General features: G+C 40.6%; 1 protein-coding gene across 5 annotated transcripts; it reads left to right on the forward strand.

Annotated features, from left to right (window-relative positions):
- The first annotated feature begins 551 nt into the window (after positions 1 to 551).
- On the forward strand, positions 552 to 22,180 carry setd5 (SET domain containing 5). 5 transcript variants are annotated; one of them, XM_055221895.1, is made up of 25 exons: positions 552 to 674; positions 784 to 1,036; positions 9,544 to 9,800; positions 10,196 to 10,295; positions 10,397 to 10,659; positions 10,764 to 10,819; positions 10,910 to 11,097; positions 11,210 to 11,248; positions 11,332 to 11,595; positions 11,877 to 12,025; positions 12,098 to 12,215; positions 12,295 to 12,404; positions 12,792 to 13,038; positions 14,067 to 14,147; positions 14,313 to 14,468; positions 14,545 to 14,907; positions 15,065 to 15,325; positions 15,402 to 15,519; positions 15,615 to 15,841; positions 15,988 to 16,044; positions 16,122 to 16,580; positions 16,946 to 17,038; positions 18,213 to 18,460; positions 18,989 to 19,110; positions 19,972 to 22,180. In XM_055221895.1, exons 3-25 carry the CDS (start codon positions 9,730 to 9,732, stop codon positions 19,992 to 19,994), a joined length of 3,813 nt encoding a protein of 1,270 aa, XP_055077870.1. In that variant the 5' UTR covers positions 552 to 674; positions 784 to 1,036; positions 9,544 to 9,729; the 3' UTR covers positions 19,995 to 22,180. The 5 variants fall into 5 exon arrangements, 4 of the variants coding, with proteins under 4 accessions (XP_055077870.1, XP_055077871.1, XP_033822069.1 ...); XM_055221896.1 differs by lacking the exon at positions 16,946 to 17,038; XM_033966178.2 differs by lacking the exon at positions 16,946 to 17,038 and having other exon boundaries at positions 605 to 1,036.
- The last annotated feature ends 356 nt before the right edge of the window (positions 22,181 to 22,536 follow it).

The following is a 22,536-nucleotide window of genomic DNA, read 5'->3' on the forward strand; positions in this document are numbered from 1 at the left end:
ACTAAATCAAAACCTTTGTCGTCGAGAATAGAAATTAATGAATGTGACAAAATATGGTCGATTGCTCATTTTTGACGTGGTCTTAAACATTTCAATACATGCTACATTACAGTGACATCTGTTCTTTTTTGTATCCATTAAACAAACATCCTCCCAGAAAATGCATGTAACATTTAGAAAGGGGCCACCATTAAGAAAAGATACCCCACAGGGACCTCATGACCCTGTTCTTTTAACTCATTAATGTGTTCAAACACGCAGTCCTCGGTAATATTCACCCAAACAAAAGCATAATCCCAATAGATTGTTAAGATTATTCCAAATTTATAAAATATCCGGGGAGATTAATTCCAAATTCCGTCAGAGGATCTTACCAACTTCTCACCAACTATCCCAAATGTCGACAGCTCGTAATGGTGCGGACTTTTCACTGCCCTCCTCAGCACAAGTCCCACCCAGTGACGGAAAAAGAAATCTATCTGCGTTTGGATTGGTCGATATATGTGAGCAAAGTGATTGATACCTTAATGTCCAATCAGCTTCCAGATTTTGTATCACGTAACCAACGAGCCCCTTCTCGGTCGCATGGGAAACCCCGCGTACAGGTTGTGTGTCATTTTCGCAGGGACTGGAGCTCGAGCCCGGTGAGGAGGGGGATGGGCGCTTCTGCAAACGTACGGACCTTCACAGAATCAGAGTGCATTAGATACAGCAGCACATACCTCATTATAAATACCTATTATAAATATTATATCAACTAAAATAAATGGATCTACCTTGCAGGGATCTACTGGACAGACTTAATGGATGACCATTACTTTGCGTGGATATTGAATTTAACTTTACGCCAATGCGTGGAAACAGTGAGAAGTTTGTTTGTGATCCAGAGAGAGGGAGCTACTTTTAACGGCAGACATACGGGAGACTCCGAGGCCTTGTCACAGGCCTAGTGGTCTGCTTCATGTTGGGATATCACAAAGGCTTTCCATTGTACTGGATTTTTCCTCACATACAAGATTTTGGAATGTCTCTTTAGGTGAGTATTTGAGGCACAGCAGTGTTAGGTTATCATGAGTGAGAGTATGTTCAGATTAAACAAACACGGAGCATGTTTCGGTCGACCCATCATCGCTCCTCAGCTAACGACTATAGCTAACAAGGCTAACTGAGCTAGTTAGCTCAATACTTGGCGTCCACTTTACTTGATTAAAACCCTGAGTCTGCTTAAAATAAGCATAATTGGAGAAATCACGTTATGAAAAAGCATTTGGTATGCTGTCTGTGTTTAATTCTCATGAATCAAAGCAGACTCCTTGTAGAGGATGATACAAAAAGCATGTGTATTTACCACATAATTCGTTTTTCAAAACAGTGCTATCGTTGCTTTTTGTGCTCTTGTGATTAAAGGTAATTATTTCGTGGGAAATGTGTCGTTATCGTAACGTTAGATTGTTGTTCCGACCTGTTACACTTAGACATTATTTTGTTTTACCTATGAAAGCATAAGGGCTGGTTTTGTTTTATGTTCAGGACGTTCAAGAAGACTGATTCAAGTTCAAAAGATTATCTTGCACAGCTTGGACCGATAAAGACGGGGTTTTTTTGCGTTTGGTTCAATCGTACAACGTTAATTCCAAACTTTTTCTGACCGTTGATGCCAGAATACTGAACCTTAGACTATATTCTAAACATACCTGATGGATCTCCTTGGGGAATGAACTGAACTGTTCCGTCCATTTTTGGGAATATGTGTTTGTGTATTTATTTTCGTAATGAGCATTAAGTTTAAGAATTTAAGGCATTTTCCCGTTGACTTCCTCTAAAATGTACACATAAAACAGGACTCCACTCATGTTCGACGGTGCTCTTTCTAGTCTCTGTGGCATACTGCCACGCATTTTGTCTCGACTAGTTGAATCCCCACACTAATAATGACATTTCTTGGAAACACCGGCTACATTTCATTACTATTTTCTCATGACACGTCTTCGTGTACGTCAACATAATTGTGTGCATATATCCTTGAATGTTTTGAGGGTTGGCTGTTTTAAAAGGTAAATAATGTTGTGAACGTCATTGACATAATGCTCCAAGTCAATTTAAATTACTGAAGTAGCTTCAGGTTAGACATTTGTTGTAGTTTTGGAGTGAAACTGGAAAATAAAAAGCACTTGTGTTTGGTGGTGACTTGCTGTTTTTCACCTCCCCCACTTCCCAACCCCCAGCCTCGATGGCGGTTCACAGAACTGGCTGGTATTTTAGACGGGGACTGTTTCCTTTTTTAGCTTTCAAATTATATTGCAGCGTCTATGTGTTTTGCACTGTTGATTCAGACGTGTATCAATTCAGTTGGCCTACCACACAGCTTTCTGTGTTCAGTTGAGAATGAATTTCTGCTATTTATGTCGATGGTAACGTTGAAAACTCGCAATTGTTGCGTTTTTAAATGACCTACTAGCAAAAGCAACCCCATTATCGCCTGAGTGAGCGCTTCTCAAGACCAAATAGGCGTACTTACAAATGGGGGACTGTTTTTTTATACAACGTGCCTCTTGCGAGGTCAAATATTTTGGAAGCACGAGACTCATGGCTGCCCTAAACCTAGCCTACCTGCGTCTGTCTCTATGCACAGCTCCACCACGTAATAATGTATCCGTGTTTTGTGGAGTCACTGGGCCAGAGGACTGCTCGTCAAGCGCCTCATGCTGTAGTATGGTTGTCATCATGCATACCTTTTTAGCTCCAGCTCAACCAATGTAAATGTTTCTCCACATGTTTTCTAGGTTGGAGAAAAATGTATATCTGGAATACACACACTTACGTGATGTACGTGTATTAGGCCATTCTGTACTAAAAAATATACATGGGCTTACCGTTATTTTAGCTGAATCACTATATTTTATATATATATTTATATGTGCAACGACTTGTTGGCGTCTGTAATGGTGTTCTGGGATAAAAGTGTTTAGAGTATTGCATTAGCAACACAACTTTCAGAAAAAGAGACAAGTGTATCAACCATTACAACTGTCAAGTAGTTGATTACAGATTAGGTGATGGGGTTGTCGTATTGTATGTTTTATGCCAGTTAATGTTGATTGTGTTGATAATAAGTTGTTTACATGCTCCTGTTGAGGGTGCATATAAGGTCAGAAAAAGCAAATGGCATGGCTTTGAAATGCATTAAAAAATTGATATAAATTGTATAAATGGTCAATCCCCTAATACAAACATTTATTTTTCTGCCTGTATATTTCTGAAATCTCTTCTCTACTGTCCTGGTAGTGTGTGCTTTTCCATCTTGCACAACAGGGTTGAAAACAAGTGGCCATGACGCCTGCTTGTTGCAGTTCTTCTATTGGTGGAGGAGAACTGGAGCTGGTCCAATGGAGCGCCAGTGTTTCCCTGGCTCTTGTGGGAGTGTTGTTGCAGAGGCCTTCTTTGCTGTATTCTGATAGTAGTACCAAGAAAAGGCAATGGTGCTTATAATACTGGGTCAGTTGAAAAGAGTGACTACACAATCAGACATGCTTTCCCTCACTGTACTCATAAATGGTGTTTGTGGGAAAATGCTGTTTTCTACTCCTGCTGAGCATTCCCAAGTCATTTCAAGTTGACACACATGTGGTCCTTCCATAAATAATACTTTACTAATAGTCAAGTCTGTGTGAGTTCATGATCCTTTTTAAATTGTTATAAAGATAAATAATAATCAGACAGGTTTAACATATTCGTAGGAGCAGTGCTGTTGCTATGGCACCGAATGTTTGCACTGCCTGCAAATGCATGTTCCTTTTAGTTCTGAGCCACATATTTTACAATTGTACTAGTGATTTTCAATGAAAAGGTTTTTGGTACTGGTTTACTAGTACAAAATTATGTTGTAAAAACACGCAAGATAGCTGACGCTTGAGTTCAGTAACTATATGGCCTGGGTATGCAATAGACAGCCACATTTCTGAAGCTGGAAACACAAGCAAGAAAAAGCTACAAATCATATATAGCTATATTAGGCATTATTTAATACTTGTATTTCTTCTTGTCTATAACTAATGACAGAAGACTAACTTAACTTACTACCAAGACACAGAAAAAAAAAGAGTTTTGGTCAGTTGAGCTTTTGGCAGGCTTGTACAAGATAAATTGTGCCACACCAGGAAGAGTTTACTATGTCCACAGACAAATTAGAAAAAATGCCAAAGTCAAACTGGGCTCTGATTGTAATTTTTCTGTAAGTTGAACCACTGTAGTATCTCAGGTTTATATGAAAGTTGTGCTCTCTGTGTGTCCTCCACACACAAGGGACTGTATGTGGAGGACATCAAAGAGTAGCTTCTAATAAGGCATACACGACATGTGTATCGTGATCATGAGTCAAAAAGTCATATTATTCATATATAGACTTTTATATTGAACATGCATTGACCATTTCCAAAGGAGACTGCTGCTTTGAGGAATCAAACAGAGAGCAGAACATCCTAATGGCAATGTAATGGCCACGGTTACTCCTGATAAACTACCGCCGGCCAGGGTCATTTAAATGTAAGGGGCCACACCGGCAGCATCTTACTATTTTGCCCTACACACTCATCAAAGATGCACAATTCTTTTAACGGAATCATTGAAAGCGAATGAGCGGAAGGAGCAGTATATTAGGCGCTAGGAGTTCGACAGGCCAGAATTTGTAACTACTGAGACAGTCTAAGTAGAAAATGAGCAGGATTCCCTTGTAGCTAGACTTGATTTCTACTGTTTGCAGCTGCATCACAGCACAGACTATAATACTGTTAAAGATTTTTTGCTTTTTTACTTGATGACCTGTATGTCTTTTATGTGCACAATGTACATGGGGGGAAGTATAATCCAAGTGTCACCAGTGTTAATATCATAATATATTCTCCTTCAATACCTATTAGGCACACATAGACAGAAAATGGAATCAATCCTATTTTTCAATGCATCCTTCTTTTTTTTAAATGTATGTATTTCATGAATTAGTTGTACAACTGACTTAAGCACAACACATTTCTGAGGCAGCTTTTAATTGTTAACTGTCTCAGAAGAACTATGACTTTGTAGATTCATAAACACATTTGAAAACATTGTCTGCTGTGGCGAGCCTAGACAGTGACTTAGGTCATTTTCACACATGTAAGTGTGCTCTGTGGACCGACCCCAGTGTGCACTAGATTTAGTTCTGTTTACTTCACTTTTGGGTCGACCTTATTCACATATACCGCGCATCATTCACCCCAAACTCGCACCATGAGCCACATGAGAGTCCATCAGCTGATCGCCAACTGATTTCTATGACAAAGGGCTTCAGGAGACAGAGCCCTCTGAATAGCGTACGCACAAGCTCACTTCGCCTTTTCTTCGGTCTTTTCTATCACTTGTGACTAACTGTGAGAACTGTATGCGTTGGTGGCGGAGGAGGAAAAATGTTTTTGAACGACACACAGATAGACCCAGGCTCACCTGTCCCGACAAAGGCAGGAAAAGACAACTGATATTAACTTGATTCAAATTGCCTCATCAGACAAACGTGTTAAACATCAGCTCTGTAGTGCCCATTCATACAAATTTAAGTGATCTGAGTGCTTTTTGCCCAATTCCAACTTTTCTGTCACAGCGGACTGCGCCATCAGTGCGTTCCATGGACCGACCTCACTGCGCAGTGATTTAGTTCCGTTTACTTTACCTTTGGGTCGGCCTTGTTCACACACTCCACGCATCTTACAACCCAAACACGCACCATGAGCCAAGTGAGAGTCTTATCAACTGATTGCCGAACTTATTTCGTTTCTAGGGAGAGAGCCACGTGAATACACACACATGTGCACACACGCTTGCTTTACCTATAGGGGGGCCTTTTCTTTCACCTGTACAGTCACACCGTGAGGACTGTTTGAACTGGTGGCAGAGGAGAAAAAGCTTTTGGAACAACACACAGACATACCCACACTTACCTGTGCAGAGGCACAAGGAGACTGTCACTGATATTAAGCTGATCTAAATTGCCTTGTCAGACCAACGTGTCAAACAACAGCTCTGCAGTGCCCATTCATACAAATATACGTGATCGGAGTGCTTTTTGCCCAATACCGAGGACATTTACTTTCACATTGGACTGCATAGGTCAGCCCGAGGTTAACTGCACTCACACCTCACACATCCTGTTCCAGAGTGCGGGTGGAGCTGCTCCAAGACCTCCTTTTTCTAGTACTGTCGGACCGGCTGTTTGGTGCGATCCAGAGTGCAACTATGGGGTTTACACCGGACAAGCGCACCGCTCTCGGAGTGAATGTTCCAACTATGGCAGGGTGAAAACAACCTTTAGATAGGCCTTTCACGATAAATGCTATATTGACTCTTTTGTTCAATAAATGATAGATGAAACATTACTTTTTGGGGGTCAGTATTTACTGTGGATACTTTTTACTTGCGCTACTGGGAAAAGTTTGGATATTTTTCTGTACTGCAATGAGATTTGAGCTGTAGAATGATGAATTCTGAACCTCTATGACTCATTAGAGATCCAAACTAACTACTTACGTGTTGCATTCTGTTATTTATTTATTGCAGTTTGTGTGTGTGTTTTTTAACTATATTGTACATTTAGAATTAACTTTTTGCTTTATGTTTTGGTTTCCGAATTATTGTTTATCGTCTAATTATATTGGTGAAGTAATTTGTTATTGTGACAGGTCTATTCTTGGGTCATTTTCACGCCTGTTAGTGCACACTAGGTTTAGTTCTGTTTACGTCACTTTTGGGTTGGTCTTGTTCACATGCCCCGTGCATCATTCACCCCAAACAGGCACTATGAGCCATGTGAGTCCATCAGCTGATTGCCAAACTTATTTACATGACAACGGGCTTCAAGAGAAAAGAGCCCTGTGAATTTCCAAGCGTGCATCCCTTGCGCTTTATGTGTTGGTCTTTTCTTTCACCTGTGGCTAAAAGCTTATGGTCCAGCGTCAAATCTACACAGATCTGCTGCACAGCTCCCTGACGCATATGAAAGCCAAGCACGTACACAGCACTTCGGCCGAAAAGTTACTATGCATTGAATTTATGCCGAAAGCAACGGCTGTGATTGGTTGATCTACAAAGACTATATGGATAACTTATTAAAAAACAACACAGAACAGCTAAAACTGGCACAAAAATGTCTGAATATGAGCCTAATATGATTGTTTATTTTCAGTTAATAACTAACAAATAATGCAAATTAAATGGTTAAATTTGAATGCCAACAATGCACCTTGACCCTGATTAGCTCCATAGAAGGCCGTATGGTTCGGGTTTGCGTCATGATGTCAGCTCTCAGGTAAGTGGGGCCTGACGTTGGACTATAAACCAGCCTTAATAGACGTGAGGGTGATGCGTTGCTGACATTAAGCTGATAATTTCCTTGTCAGATGAGCATGTCAAACAGCAGCCAGGACCTCCTGTTTCAAGCTCTCTTGGAGTGGCCGTTTAATGCTGTCCAGAATGCGACTGTTGGGTTCACACCGACCCAAGTGCACTGATCTCAGAGCGAATGCCCTTTTTTGTCGACCTGTAAAAATGACCTTAGTTGACACCCACATCGATGTTTAAACAGTTTTACCATTGAGGAGCACGAAGTCTGAGCCTGAGCTGCAGACGTCAATCCTGCTATAATTGCTGCTAGAGATGTCACAATTTAACATTTCAGTGTTATAATTAATAAGAAGAACCACTGTGATTTTACAATTATTGATATCATGATGAAGAAAGAGTGCAATCTTTAATTCATCTTTACTTAAGCCAACACTGGCAGAACTGGGTCATAAGACTCATATTGTCTAATAGACCTCAATTCTTGGATGTGACCAGCATAAACAACACTACTTTGTGTACTTTGTAAAACATAGCTTTAACTGAAATGCCTTATTTTTGCTACCAAAAATCTCATAATTACTACTAAGAATTAATCACAGTTGATTATATAAAACGTGTCACTAAATTCACCCCAAATTAAACTGAACGTTGATTAAAGGAACTGTATGTATTGTATTACAATCACAAGTGAACACAGGTTCACTTGTCAGTCCTTTTAACCTGCACATAGAGAACAGATACAAGTTTTCCTCATTTACTAATTGACTGCATAGATTGTAGCTGCAGAGGCTACATTGACACTGATTAATGATTCGCTGCAGATACTGGGGTTTCGGTAGTGAGGATTCAGGAGTCATGCAGGATTTAACCAATAGTGCGATTTCAACACTGGAACTGGCAACTCAAATGAGAGACTTGTGATTTCTGATTGGATAATCAAACTAAAACGGCAAATTATTACATTAACAACTTGTCCATCAAGGGCAATGGTTTTGTAATTACAAATTAATTTGAATTACAATTGTTATCAGTAAAAAATATTGATTTGAGTTTTGATTAATAATTGCGGTGGTGAGGCATGAACTGGAACACAGGATATAGAGAATTGCTGTTGCTTTGACACTACTTTGACCCACTTCTAAGTTGAAAGCAAGATATCCAACCATTACATTTTTGGAGTTTTTCTAATTATGTTTTATCAAATAGTTTTCTTATGAGAATTGAGGCTTTCCAATTATGGTCTGCATGTCTGGTACCTCTTTAGTTTTATTGTGATGTTGAATAGTTAGAATTAATACAATCTTGTTTTTATCCTGACATGTTTTTGTCCTGCCTGAGAGCAGTGAGAGAGCGTGAGAAAACACTGCTGGATTGGCTCCATGGTTCAGTCACATGATGCAGTGAATGAGTCACCGGAAATGGGTTTAGAGTGCGGTTAGTGCCCCCTTGTGGCGTTTCTCTCAACAATTGGGGCCTAAAGTATGATGAGTTTTTTTGCAAACAGATTCTTGAGGAATAGTCAGTTACTTCCTGTTCCTTCTACATTATACACATTTTATAAGAGATTTAGTAGATTTAGGAGATTCTGAACCCTGTTTTGAACCTCTGCTCTGTACTGACCATATATTTTTATTGACAGGAGGTTGGCTGTTGACCTCAAACTGATCATTAACCATTAATGCCCTGCCCTAGTCTGTGGTGATTGTAAAACTGAGAAAAATTACTTACTAAAGTTTTGATGTTGCCCCCCCGCGTATGTCATAACTACACTATGGTAGTGTATTCATGTAATAGCTTGTGATGTTTAAATTTGTATCACCACTGATTTGACATTTGATCTCCATTAAATAAGGTGGTCTTTTTGCAGATCCTTCCACCCATAGTTTGTGTTTTGAATATGATATTGTCAAAGTTTCAAGGCTGCAAAACATTACTTTCAGCAAGTCATGTTCTATTTTTTAAAGATGCAGTATGTCATTGTTTGTTTCTGTAGAAATAGATTCAAATTCTATTGTATTTTTCACCAGAAAAGTATAATAGTTTAGCACCTAAAATATGAATAAGATGTAACTTATTAAATATTTGTGAACAAACTGTATGGCATGTCAGATCCATTTACTTATTGAATGAGTGTTAACTAGAGTGTTTTGAAATGGCATTATTTGTGTGTTCTAGGTCCCCAATGCCGGTGGGCCGTGGCGTGCGGCTCGGTGGCACCCACCCTTGGCGTGCTCTGTGGCTGTAGCTGGAACCCTGTGATTCTTAACCTTTTTCCCTCCCCCCTGCCCTTAGTCTACCCCCCCTTCCCCACCCCTTCCTCCCCCCTCATCCCCCTCCCAGAGCGTCGCTGTGCTGGACGTCATGAGCATAGTAATCGCTCTGGGAGTCACTACGCCTGAAACGTCATACTCAGACATGGCCGCTGGATCTGAGTAAGTTCTCAAATGAACCACTTCATGTTAGATCATTTTTGTGGGTACAAATATGTCCCAAGTTTTTCAACTCTGCACCATATGTGTCTCTTCTGCACACACTAATTTAACTTCAAATACAATTTCACATAAAATTCAGATTGCTCCAGATTGGTTCAGCACAGTGTCCATATTATATATATTCAAATATTGGAAATTACATTATCATCTAAGGTTATATTCTATTAGCTGTCTTCGCTGTTTTTTATTACTAAAATGAGAATGTTTTAAAGAAGTTCTTTTGGTAATGTGCAGTGCAGCAGACACATTTGACATGGTTAAACTGTATTGTCCCCTTTTTCTCGCTGCTGTTATATTTGTAGACTTATGACGAATTTTTTTTTTTTATATTTCAGCCCTGAATCCGTAGAAGCAAGTCCTGCAGTGAATGAGAAGAACTACAACCATAGCTGTGGGAGTGCACAAAGTCATGGGTATCGCGGTCTACCGTATGCTGTAAGGATTATTTTTAATATATTTGGCCCATGTTGTATTATGGACTTGTAAAATGTTTTTCATAATAAACAAACCCATGTCTCTCCACCTTCTTTGTTCAGATGCAGCAGTCTTCCGTTGTGTGTTGCCAAGATCACAACTATGGTGCGCCTCCGCCCCCCACGCCACCTGCTTCCCCACTGTCCCAAACAATCATTCCCCGCATGGAGCTCAACGGTGTGGTTAGAGCTTCTCGCTATAACAAATCTGCTGAGGACAACTCCGCAGACAGTGACAGCTCCTCTGAGGATGAGCTGCCCAACTCAAGCTGGTGTCAATGTAGTCTGACAGCAGACAGTATCCTCATCAAGTGTGACCACTGCAGGTTTGCCACACACTTTTTGTCTTTAGTTTTGTTCTTCAATAATACCAGCAACAAAAAATATGACTAGAATATGACTGATATCTTTTTTTATGCCTACTTTGCAGGGACCTTGACAGCTGTAAAAGAGCAAAGGGTCACAGAAATCCCGAAAATGTCTCTGGTACGTTGTTTTGGTTAATCATTTCTAATAAAAAAACATTTACAATGTTTAACATGTAATTTAACAAAAAACTTTTTTTTTTAATGTTAGCCGGAGAAAGCAGTGCTACTGAAAGTGGTGACGAAGAGGTATCCCCTTCAACTGTGTCCTATACAGCCACTCAGCATACGCCCACCAGCATTAAACTCACGGTCAACAGAGTCAAACGAAGTAAATCCAAAAAGAGGAAGAAAAGCACAGAGAAGACTCGTGGTGTGGCCAAAGCCAAGAAGGTCAAGGTAAAACATACTAAAAATGTGACTTACTGTATATCATTGTGGTTGATGTTCAGTGTTTAAGCCAGAAACATGTTGACCTCATGTTTATCTATTATTTGACTGTTGTATCCAGGCTTTCAGAGAGGGTTCCAGAAAATCTATGCGAATGAAGGTACAGTAAAAAAAAATCTTTGGGAATTTTAGAGCATTGGTAAGAGTTCCGCATTGAAGTTACAGTTGCTTTGTACCTTCCAGAACTCAACAACAGATGCTAGTGTGCTGGATGAAAACACTTCTGAGGGGTGGGAGAGCAAAATCCGCAAGTGGACGGACCAATATGAAGAAGCTCTGGCCAATCAGTACAGCGCAGATGTGCAGTCCCTCCTTCAGCACCACACTGGCAGCTCTAGGGACTCTCAGTCCCCCTCCTCATCACAGACAAGTCCAGCAGAATTCATAGATACTATAAACCGGACTGCGCTTTCCTGTAACAACACAGTCCTTGGCTCACAAATGCAGGTAAATGGGATCAAAACAGGACAGACTATTCTGAAAGCTATGGGACATTGTAGGTTTTTATTTGTTATGTTTAATGCAATATTTAAATAAAACTACCTCGATATCCTTTAAATACTGTTGGTCTCCATCTACTTCAGTGCTTGACAATGTGTTGTTATACCTACAGCCTAAACTAATGAAGATTTTAAAATCCAAAATCTAATGTTCATTCAGAAGTATTCACTTAATAGTCTGTTACTTGTCTGTCATGGGTTGATGACTTTAAAAATGATTTTTCATAGCTGCAGTTGGGTCGTGTAACTCGCGTGCAGAAACACAGGAAGATTTTACGAGCGGCCAAGACTTTGGAGCCTGATACTCTCATTATTGAGTACCGGGGAAAAGTCATGCTCAAACAGCAGTTTGAAGTTAATGGACACTTCTTCAAAAAGTAAGATTACAAGTATACAGTTTAATTGTATCAAAAATTATGTTTTATTTATGTCTGTCTGTTATGTTCTAGACCCTATCCGTTTGTACTTTTCTACTCAAAGTACAATGATGTAGAGATGTGTGTTGATGCACGAACATTTGGGAATGATGCCAGATTTATCAGGAGGTCTTGCACACCGAATGCTGAAGTAAGCTACAAGTAACAACAAAATTGTGTTTTTCAGCATGTTACATTTGAATCAACAAGGCCATGTGTTCTATATTCAGGTCCGACATATGATTGCTGAGGGGATGATTCACCTGTGCATCTACGCTGTTAGTCAAATCACTAAGGATTCTGAGGTCACCATTGGGTTCGACTTCGAGTTTAGTAGTTGGTCAGTATTTTGGTCATTTTTATTTTAATGAATATTTGAATATGGAAATAAAAAGTAAACTTTAAAAAAAAAAGCACTAAGCCTACTCTTGTATACTATAGCTAAGTTTAAATATGAAAGTCTGTTATTAGAAGTCTAAAAACCCTTAGAGAGGTCTTCATCAGGGCTTAAAACAAAAGGAAACTGTATACATGGGTGATTATTCACAATAACTTAAATAGTTGAAATATTTTCTTAAAAGAACATTTACTGATTCACTCTGCAATACCAGCTAATGTTATACTTGTTACTCTCAAACTGTGAAGCATACTATGTATGAATGTAGTAATGAGATGCTCTGAAGAGATGAGTTTTATGTAATAATTTGGAATGGTTTGTAACTTTCAGTAATTACAAAGTGGACTGCGCTTGCCATAAGGGGAATGAGAACTGCCCAGTACAGAAACACAACTTGAACCCCACAGATAACTTGGTGAGTCCTCCATCAATTTTACCCCCCACGCCTCTGATCGGAGCAGAGACAAGGAGAAGAAAGGCCCGAAGGAAAGAGCAAGAGGGCTCAGGTGGTGATATTAACCAGTCCCTAGACCAGCACTCGGAGGCCAAAGACGCACAAGGAGCCAGTGATACTGAGGTAATGATTAATCTTAAGCTTTCTATCGTGAACTTGATATGTAGGGGTGTTTTCACAAATGCTCTATGATGCAGCTCCTATGTGAACTAAATTTTGTCCAGTTTGCTTGATGGGGCTCTTGTTGACACACAATCATTTACCTGAAACAGGGGCCATGTGAGATCAACAGATCCCTGAATGTATTTCTTTGACAGTTGGCTTAAATCAAAAGAAAAGTCCTGTGAACGTGCATGCTTTCATAGCGGTATGTGGACATGGTGGTCATTTCGTTCACTCTTGGCTAAATTCTAACCTAGCTCACGGCTGATTGATATGCTTAACACTATAAATTGAGTTCTACACATGAGTCAGAATGGCTCTCGCTGAAACTTAACGTCATTATAAATAATTAAATGTGATTGGTCAAAGCGTCAAATAATGGAATTAGCAGAGAAATCAAAATTCAGCTGTGAAAAAAGCACAAACATCTTTCCATCCACAAATGCACAAAGCATTTCCCTCTGCATGCTTTTCAAAAACGAAATGGTCTGTATTTCCACTATAGGCTGAAGTACATCCATCCGTAATGTTGTCCTATGATTTGATCTGAACCACTGGTGGCTAGCGCCTAATTGCAATAGTTGGAGCCAGGTCAGATGGATTCTGTTAGCACAGAAATGGAATTTCATTAACAATTTAATTCCAAGTTTCTCCGTGTTGGTGAATTTAGCTAGCCTGGCTTGGAGTTCAGATTATGTGCCACTCTGAGAACCACACACATGAAGACTTCACTGCACAGATAATGGTCATACCTCCTTGTCAAAGCCTGATCTAGTCTGATCTCAGAAGCCTAATGCTTTATTATTGCATACAAGAGGAGGCGTGTCTCACTGATATTAAGTTGAGGATGGTGAAAGTAATAGTAATAATAATCCAGAAGTTAGCTGCTTTGAGGCTACCTGTGTGCAGCTGTTGCGTTCACATTGGCCCAAGTACGCTGCACTCTGTCTTTATGTTAACTGAGCATTTTGTTTTTTTGTGTATTCAAGGAGAAACCATTTGAAGAACTGAAGGCTGAAGAGAAAGACAACGAGCTGTTTGAAAACGGAGTACCTGGCTCTAGTAATAAAGTATGTCCTTAATAGTTAGCTTTTTATATATTGATATTGGTTGAAACTCTCTGACTCTAAATTCCCATATATTGCCTTGGACTTTATTGTACAACAACCAGTCAACAATTGACTTATCAGAGCACCTGCTGCGTGACATTAAATACACAATTCTCTTGTGCATAGACGCTGAACATTGCAGATAGACGACGGAGGAAAACGGGATTTGCCGAATTGAAAGAGGAGTGTGTAGAAGCTGACTCTCGGAGTGTCACTGCAGGAAATCCAACAACTCCTGCCACTGGAGTTGGAATGAGCACGCGGCGCACCACCTATGTCACTGTAAGTATTACTATGGCAACTAATTAAAGATAAAAAGTTGTTGACAATACAGCCACCTATCTGATATTTGCCTTAGGACCCAACTCCAGCTGATGAGAAGACTCCTCACAGCCTGCCAGCCCCAGCTGTTGCAGCTAAACCTACACGACCTACAAAGCCCAGGCCCAAAAGTCGAATTTCTCGTTATCGCTCCAGTTCATCCCAACGTGCACGTCGCCAGCGCCAGGCTCTGGCTCAGGCTCAGCAGGCAGCAGCTGCAGTCGCAGCATCTGGTGCATTGGCTGATCAGGGTGCTGCTCTAGAAGAAGAGGCATCCCAGGGCCCCTATGGTGCTGAACAGGGGGAAGGGGTCCTAGGTTCAGTGGGCCTCTTTGATGGAGATGGCCAAGGTCCAAATTGTATCCACAGAGGAAACTTTCGCTACCCTAAGACCAAGAAGGTGAGGTAGTATTGGATATTAACAACCTGATTGAGACATGACGTGGAAGCTTTATTTGTCCTGTCTACTATATTCTGTCCTATTGTTTGCCATTAAGTTTTTTCTTAACCTAATCTAATTTTGATTTAATCCACAATTTTTTAAAATCTTTCTGCAGTACTTGGTTACTGAGTGGTTAAATGACAAAGTGCCTGGAGGTGAGAAGGTACCCCAGGAGTTGCCAGTGGAGCGGCCTTTGAGGATAACAACCGACCCCACAGTTCTGGCCACCACTTTGAATATGCTGCCTGGCCTGTCTCACACATCCATGATCTGTACCACTCCTCGACACTACATCCGCTTCGGCTCACCCTTTAACCCTGAGAGACGCAGACCCCGCCCACTCCAGATGGATGGAACTTATGGCTGTTACAAGAAGGTGAGCCATTGATGAATAAAAACTGAAAAACCTTGTGAATTCATCCAAACGTTAAACTTTTTGTTTCCTGTGGCAGAGGTGGATAAAGCAGATGGAAGATGAGAGCTGCTCTGTCAGTGTTGAAGATGGAACAGAATCCACCTTGTCTCAGAAAAGTACGAGCAGCAGGTCAACACCCAACCCACTGTCCACTGGTCAGTTCCCTATTTGACACACTCATTTAAATGGTAACAATGGATGTGTGGTAGACAAAGTCATTAAAACTTCTTTGTTTCTTTTTCAATTGCAGAGGTCAATGCACCAATTAAAAAGCGCAGGTCCAAGTATCTGACTGAATCAACACCAGCAACAACTTCGGAGCATTTACTCCGGCCCTTGTCACCCATCACCCCCCCTCCTCCAGAGGATCCCCCTCATCTTTTGCTTCACACACCTGGTTTGCTATCCAACGGCCTTCCCTACTCCCCCATGCCCTCACTGCCGACCAGCCGCTGCAACACACCACTGCAGTTCGAGGTATGCGTGAACACTTTTTCCTAAGTTAAACTACTACTATACCTTATTCAATCTTTATTTTCATACTGTAATAGACACATTTAGATAAATTCTGTTACAATATTTAAATAATGGTTCAATAGCCTAACTTTGGTTTGTCTCATTAGAACATATCATCACCGGAGGCATCTCCAGTCCACAGGCCAGAGTCCATATCACCTGAGGTACTTTTTAATACTCACTAAATGCCTCTTTGCTCTGTAGTACATCCTTTAAGTTTACTTTCTCCTTGTCTTCTCAGCCCTGTGTGCAAGCAGATTATGACATTTCTCGACCGCAGTTTTTAGAAGTGTCCCTCTCCTCTAGCCTGGAGAGCCCAGCTGCTATGATGTCCGACGAATACTCCCTTCCTGGAGGTGCTGCAGGCCCTGATTCTCAAGCAGTTGGAACTAATTCAATGAACCAAGTATCTTGTCTGTCATCGGACCTAAGCAGGGAGCAAACTTTCAAGACAGAATTTAATCTCATTTATACCTGCTCACCTCTCAATGCAAACCTGGGAAATACCGTGCCCACGGAACAGCGGCTCCCTAAAAGAGAATGCTTTTCCCCTGTAGAGTCTCTCCATAGCTCCTTAAGTGGGCATGGTCTCATGGGGGACCATGGGTCAATGTCTCCGTATGGGGACACTCTTTATGGGGGAATGTACCCAGACAGTGGCACGCCACCTCACATGAGCAACCCGCCTCAAAAAAAGAAGGCAAGTATTCTACATTTTTTGTTTATTTTTTCATGTTATTGAAAACAAATACTATTAAAATGAGAATGTCTTATTAATTTAAAGTCATTCACATTGGTCAGATGCTTCACCATTATTTTCTTAGTTTGCATAAATACTTTCTGTTAAGTGTTTGTGAAAAAAATTCTAATGACTTGAATATGTAACTGTTAATCAATTTATTTAACCCCAGTAATATGTATACATGTGAGCATTTCCTTCTGAGTGGACTGAATTGCAAATTGAAATCACCTTCACATCAATAGGCTTAAGCTTTGACCTCCCCTCCTCCTACCCACAACTTTACTCTGTTTGCAAAGTTTTTCTTCCACTTTTTTCCAAGGCAGAGGGCCAAGCAGTCACCCATTAGTCTGGTGACAGGGAAGACACATTACCAGACTATAGCTGTAAGAAGTGAATACAAGACAGTACAAAATATGGTGAATATTCTTAAAACTGCCTATAGTGTGCATGTCAGTATTTTATTGCATCTGCATACAACACCCCCATTATACAAGCTCTGTCCTTTCCTTCCAGTGTACATTAAGTTGTTGTGACCATGTTTAGTGATGCATGAGTAACGTTTAAAGGTCTCCACCCGCAGAAACTCTGTAGCAGTATCCACCATTTCAAATACTCGCTGCACTGCAGACTGTCAAGCAGGCAGGTACTGGTGTTGACTGCCATAGATGTTACAATCAAGCAAATATGGAATTTATTTATTGAAGGAAATGCTAATCAATTGAACAGCCTCAGATTGAGTTAAACTAAGTCTTCAGACCTTGTGGTCAAATTAAACATGCAAAATAGATATTTTTATATATGTTTTTGAATGGGTAACTAGCTGAACTAGTGTTGAACCTGTGAACCAACTTGTCACAATTCTCAAGGGATTTTGAATTTATATTAACTTTGAATACTTCCAAGCAATGGTGCCTAGAAAGCAATTATTCTTTATCTTGGTGCTAAACCAAGTGTTAAACCCTCTGTGAAATGAAGAATCCCTTAATGATATCTGAAACAAGCTCATTGTCATGTAACATTCCCTCATGTGTTCACAGAGACATCTCATTTTTGTCAAAACATGTTGGCAGTGTATGCGTATGTGGGTGGTCATTGGTGTTGGTGTGCGTCTGAACGGTTTGTGAATGTTGTGGGTGTTCTGTATGGTTGCATTTTGTGATGGTTTCAATTTCAAATGCCTGCTCCATTGTAAATGCTGTAGCTGCTTTATGCTACTAACCATGCATTCAGTTCACAATAGTAATGCACCAAGCTCCATAGCAAATGAGTAATGCACTGTGCGGGTGTTTCCATAGTGTTAAAGTGAACAGGTCAGGTGTGTCTTGGTAAAATGCATGACGTGTTTCGTCCCTTATGGATGTCAGATTTATGTGAAAGCAGGGTTCCCATGTGTCTTGTTTTATTTCATTGTAATTTGCGTTACAATCTACAATTTTACAACTGTCTATGGATAGGCTGTTATTTAATGGGAAGTAGGTTTTGTAGCAGAAGAGCTGGAAAAAAGGCCTTTGGTAAAAGTGGGAACCCTGAAAAGCTACAGTATGCTATTAAAACCCTGACTTGACAATACCTTTTTATGTTGTGCCTCAGGTATCTTTGCTGGAGTACCGGAAAAGGAAGCAGAGCTGTGGTCGCGACTCCGAGTCCCTAAGTGCCACACACACGCCCCCTGGCAGCCATTACAGCCAGGACACTCATCATAGTCACCGGCTCCAGCTTCGGGCCTCCCCTCACCCTTATCCATCATCTGCTCAGCCTTACTCCAGTCCCCGCACAGAGGCAGTCAGTCCCTCAGAATCACAGGCCCCGGCATCATCCCGACACCAGGACAACCAGTGGTAAGATTTGTTTGCTACTAGCTCAACGTGGATGATTGCTGATCATGTCATTAAAAATAATTAGCCTGTACTGATTATATTGTACTACACATTTGCTGATCTAGTAATTGTTAAATTTAAATATAGATTGTTTACATGTTTCCCTCCTGAATATAATAGATGGTGCACTAGTGTAAGAGGTGCTGTGAAAAAGTCACTAAAGAGCAGTGCATTCAAGTTGTTTTGGACGTGGAGTACAATAGATGTACAGACCATAAAGGAACAAGGACTTGTGGATTCAATTTTTTTTTTTTTCTTTGTTTCCTTGGCACTTTATGGAAATGAACAACATCCCTGATTTCTAAAGTGCCAGGCTTGTGTGAGGTTTACAAAAGATCCATAAACAGCAGTATCAGTCGGGATATGTGACTGGTTCTTTTTTGGTTTGACCAAAGTCATGTAAAGACTGCCCTCAGTCCAAAAAAAGAAATGTTTACATGTTTCCCTCTTCAATATAATACCAATAACAGGTCCCTTGTATCTTCACAGGATGGTTCCTACTAGTGTTGAACGACTAAGGGAAGGGCAGGGCGTTCTAGAGCGAGTGCTGAGAAGCATCAAGACTGAGCGCACCTACAAGCACGGTGATGGTTCAACTGACAAAGAATGTGGTATGTGCATATAAAACACCAGTATATGCAGTTTAGCAAACCCCATCACCACTGTAGTTACAAACTTGCCCACAGAAGATTAATCAGTGTCTTTATGTGTCCGTGTGTATGAATTTTTTTTCGCACGTAACATTTAGGGATAGGGTGAGGAGCTCGGTCACTCGTAAGGAACTCGGAGTAGAGCCGCTGCTCCTACGCGTCGAGAGGAACCAGTTGAGGTGGCTCGGGCATCTGCTCAGGATGCCTCCTGTACGCCTCCCTAGGGAGGTGTTCTGGGCATGTCCCACCGGGAGGAGGCCCCGGGGAAGACCCAGGACACGCTGGAGGGACTATGTCTCTCGGCTGGCCTGGGAACGCCTTGGGGTCCCACCGGAAGAGCTGGAGGACGTGTCCGGGGTGGGGGAAGTCTGGGAGTCTCTGCTTAGACTGCTGCCCCCGCGACCTGGCCCCGGATAAGCAGAAGAAAATGAATGGATGGATGGATGGATGGACATAACATTTAGAGAAGTTACTGCCCCTGTTCAGTCAGAGAAGCAAACTTCCCTTTGGGTTCTTGCTTTGGCTGCGCAAACATGAACAGTGACGTAATCTCTGTGCCAATGTCAGAGTCAGTCAGCTACAACAATATATTTTTATAGAAAAAAAACATTTGTGGTACCTTAGCTCTAGTCCTGAGGTACAATTAAATGTGAATTGCCATGAAATGTGGTGACCATTCCTTTGCATTTTGCCAAAAAAATCTTATACTGAAATGTCATACAACAAATTACCAAAAATACCATATTAGTTACAATAATGTTCAAAATGGTTAAATATTGGACTGAATTACTGAAACTGTAAATCTTGCATGTTTTTGTTCAGTCTACAGAGAGCCAGCGGACTGACAGCCTGTCATTCCCTCAGCAGACCCTCCCAGTCTCCATTCCAAGGTTTCTTCAGTCCCTCGGCAGGCTCGCACTTGTGTCTGGGCCATTCCTTGGGCCACCCTCTTGACCATTCTGTGACTTCCTCAACTCCCTCCTTCGAGCGCTCTACACCAGCAGACTGACACATGGCCGGCCACAGGATCTGGGCTGGGTGCTGGGTGAAGCATGCCCCAAACCACACACTACCCACCAGGGATGAGCCAGTGTACAGGCTCGGGATTACTGACACCGTGTGGAAGAGTGAGGATGTGCACTAGAGTCAGAGGTGCTGTGAAAAAGTCACTAAAGAGCAGTGCATTCAGGTTGTTTTGGGACTTTGAGGACAATAGATGTACAGACCATAAAGGAACAAGGACTTGTGGATTAATTTTAGTTTTTTTTCTTTGTTTCCTTTGCATTGTGGGATATTGTTATGATACGTTGCCCAAAGATCATAGACACTTTATGGAAATGGACGACCCCCCCACTTTCTAAAGTGCCAGGCTCGCGTGAGGTTCACAAAACATCCATATACAGCAGTATCAGTTGGGACAAATGAGTGGGTCTTTTTTTTATGTTTGACAAAAGTCAACAATGTGTTCGTAAAGACAGCCCTCAATCCAAAAAAAAGGAATGGAAAGTGCAGATAAATGAGTGCTATTAAAGTCTACTTTGGCTTGTAATTCATAATGAGCATCCAAATAAACATCTGTTTATTGTATTGGTTCATTTATCAAAAAATATTTTCAAGAAACCACACAAATGAAGGGTTATTACAATTTAGACTCGTCAGCAATAATCATTTTTCAGGCCAGTTAGACAATGAAGACTTTGTTTATGGTAGAGGTTTTTGTTTTCTAAGAACTGCTTCAGACTAGCCAACATTCTATCTGTTGCCTTGTACTGCATCAGCCCACGGTGTATGCCTTTATAATTTGGACTTAAAAAAGAGAGCCCTGGGGTATACAGACCTCAGCTCATGCCTAACCTCTTAACCCTTATGGCGAACTGAAAGCAAAAGCTGGTATGCAGCTATGAATGTATATTTTAAGTGTATAGTACTTCAACTTGGTTTTACTGCACTGGGGTTATTTGGTTTTTTAGTTATGGTGGAATCATCCATTATTTTTACAGCCCACTCTTTTTTTCATTACCATTCCATTATAAAGACTTCGAGTAAACCCATGTATAGCCATTGGTCAATAATCGCATTCATCTTGACTTCCACCACTTAAACTTTTTTTATTTAAATGACTGTATGTCACTGACATCTACCAGTGTATTTGATGCAGTACATGCTCTTGGGGTTTAAGGTGCTGCATTTTACAGTGAAATAAAAGCCAGTTCTGCATTTAGAGCTGATCGAGCCACTATATTAGTTGAAATCTGTTTTTATTTTGTTCATATTGAGCAGAGTTTCCTGTGATTGTGTTTAGAGAAATAACCAAATAGGCATTTTATTCACATGTTGGGTTTGATCTGTTCAACAGTACTACTTCCCCACCCTCCACCCTGCCATTTCTGACCAATCCTTGCATTCCATGTGATACCGAGGGATCTCTGAAGGAGTACTTGGATAATTGTTAAAAGTTTATAACTACTGCTGCTAAGTTCTTTTAGAAGAGCTACTTCTCCTTGGAAGTATGGTGTATTTCTTTGTTGCAATCCTTCTAATTGAAGAGGCGGCTTTGCTAATGCAGTGGTGGGACCTTTAGCTGGCCTGAATGCCAGCACAACACTGGGCCGAGCAGCTCTACTTCGGTTTCCCCTGCTACAACTTCAACACAAGGAATGTTTGACCCAAACAAAGAAAGTGTTTGTGGCTCAAAATTACCAGCACCTTAAAACAAGAGATTCAACCTTACAACACAAAGACATTATGTATGACTATATGACCTGTGTATAGAAAGATATGTGATATATAGACTTGTATTGAAGATATAGTACACATGATTTCTGTTTTCTGGTCTTTCTGACGATTGGACGTTAAATCATTGGGTCTGTTCCTTGGTTCCTCTCAGATGCTGCATTCTTTTTGTACATTTCTGTTGGTTTTGTTAATTTTCTCACAGATCATAGTAGTAACTAATTCAATTGTTGCCCTCCAAAAGATTTAAGAAGAGTTGTATTGCATTTTGATAATAAAATAATCATGATGATGATAATGGATTTTAAAACCATTATTATACTATGGCATCTGAAGAAGTTGTTTTTTTTTTCTTGTGTTCTTTTTAACCTTATTCTTTAAGTCTACACAACCACTATATAAAGATTTGTCTCAGGAATGATGAATAATTTTAGGCTTACGTGTACATGTTGTACAGTACTCATAATTAGTTTTATTTATCATGAACAACATCCAAGTGCAAAACATTCATTACAGTTTGAAAAGTATTAATATGAAAAGAGGTTCTTCTTTGAGGGCCGATTAAGAGATGCAAGATGTCCTACATGGACTCAATAAAAGACAAAATGGCCCATAACTTAGGGAATTTGCTATTCATTTTCCCCAGAAAGAGAC

This window comes from Periophthalmus magnuspinnatus, chromosome 5, assembly GCF_009829125.3.
Source record: "Periophthalmus magnuspinnatus isolate fPerMag1 chromosome 5, fPerMag1.2.pri, whole genome shotgun sequence".
Classification (NCBI taxonomy): Eukaryota; Metazoa; Chordata; class Actinopteri; order Gobiiformes; family Gobiidae; genus Periophthalmus; species Periophthalmus magnuspinnatus.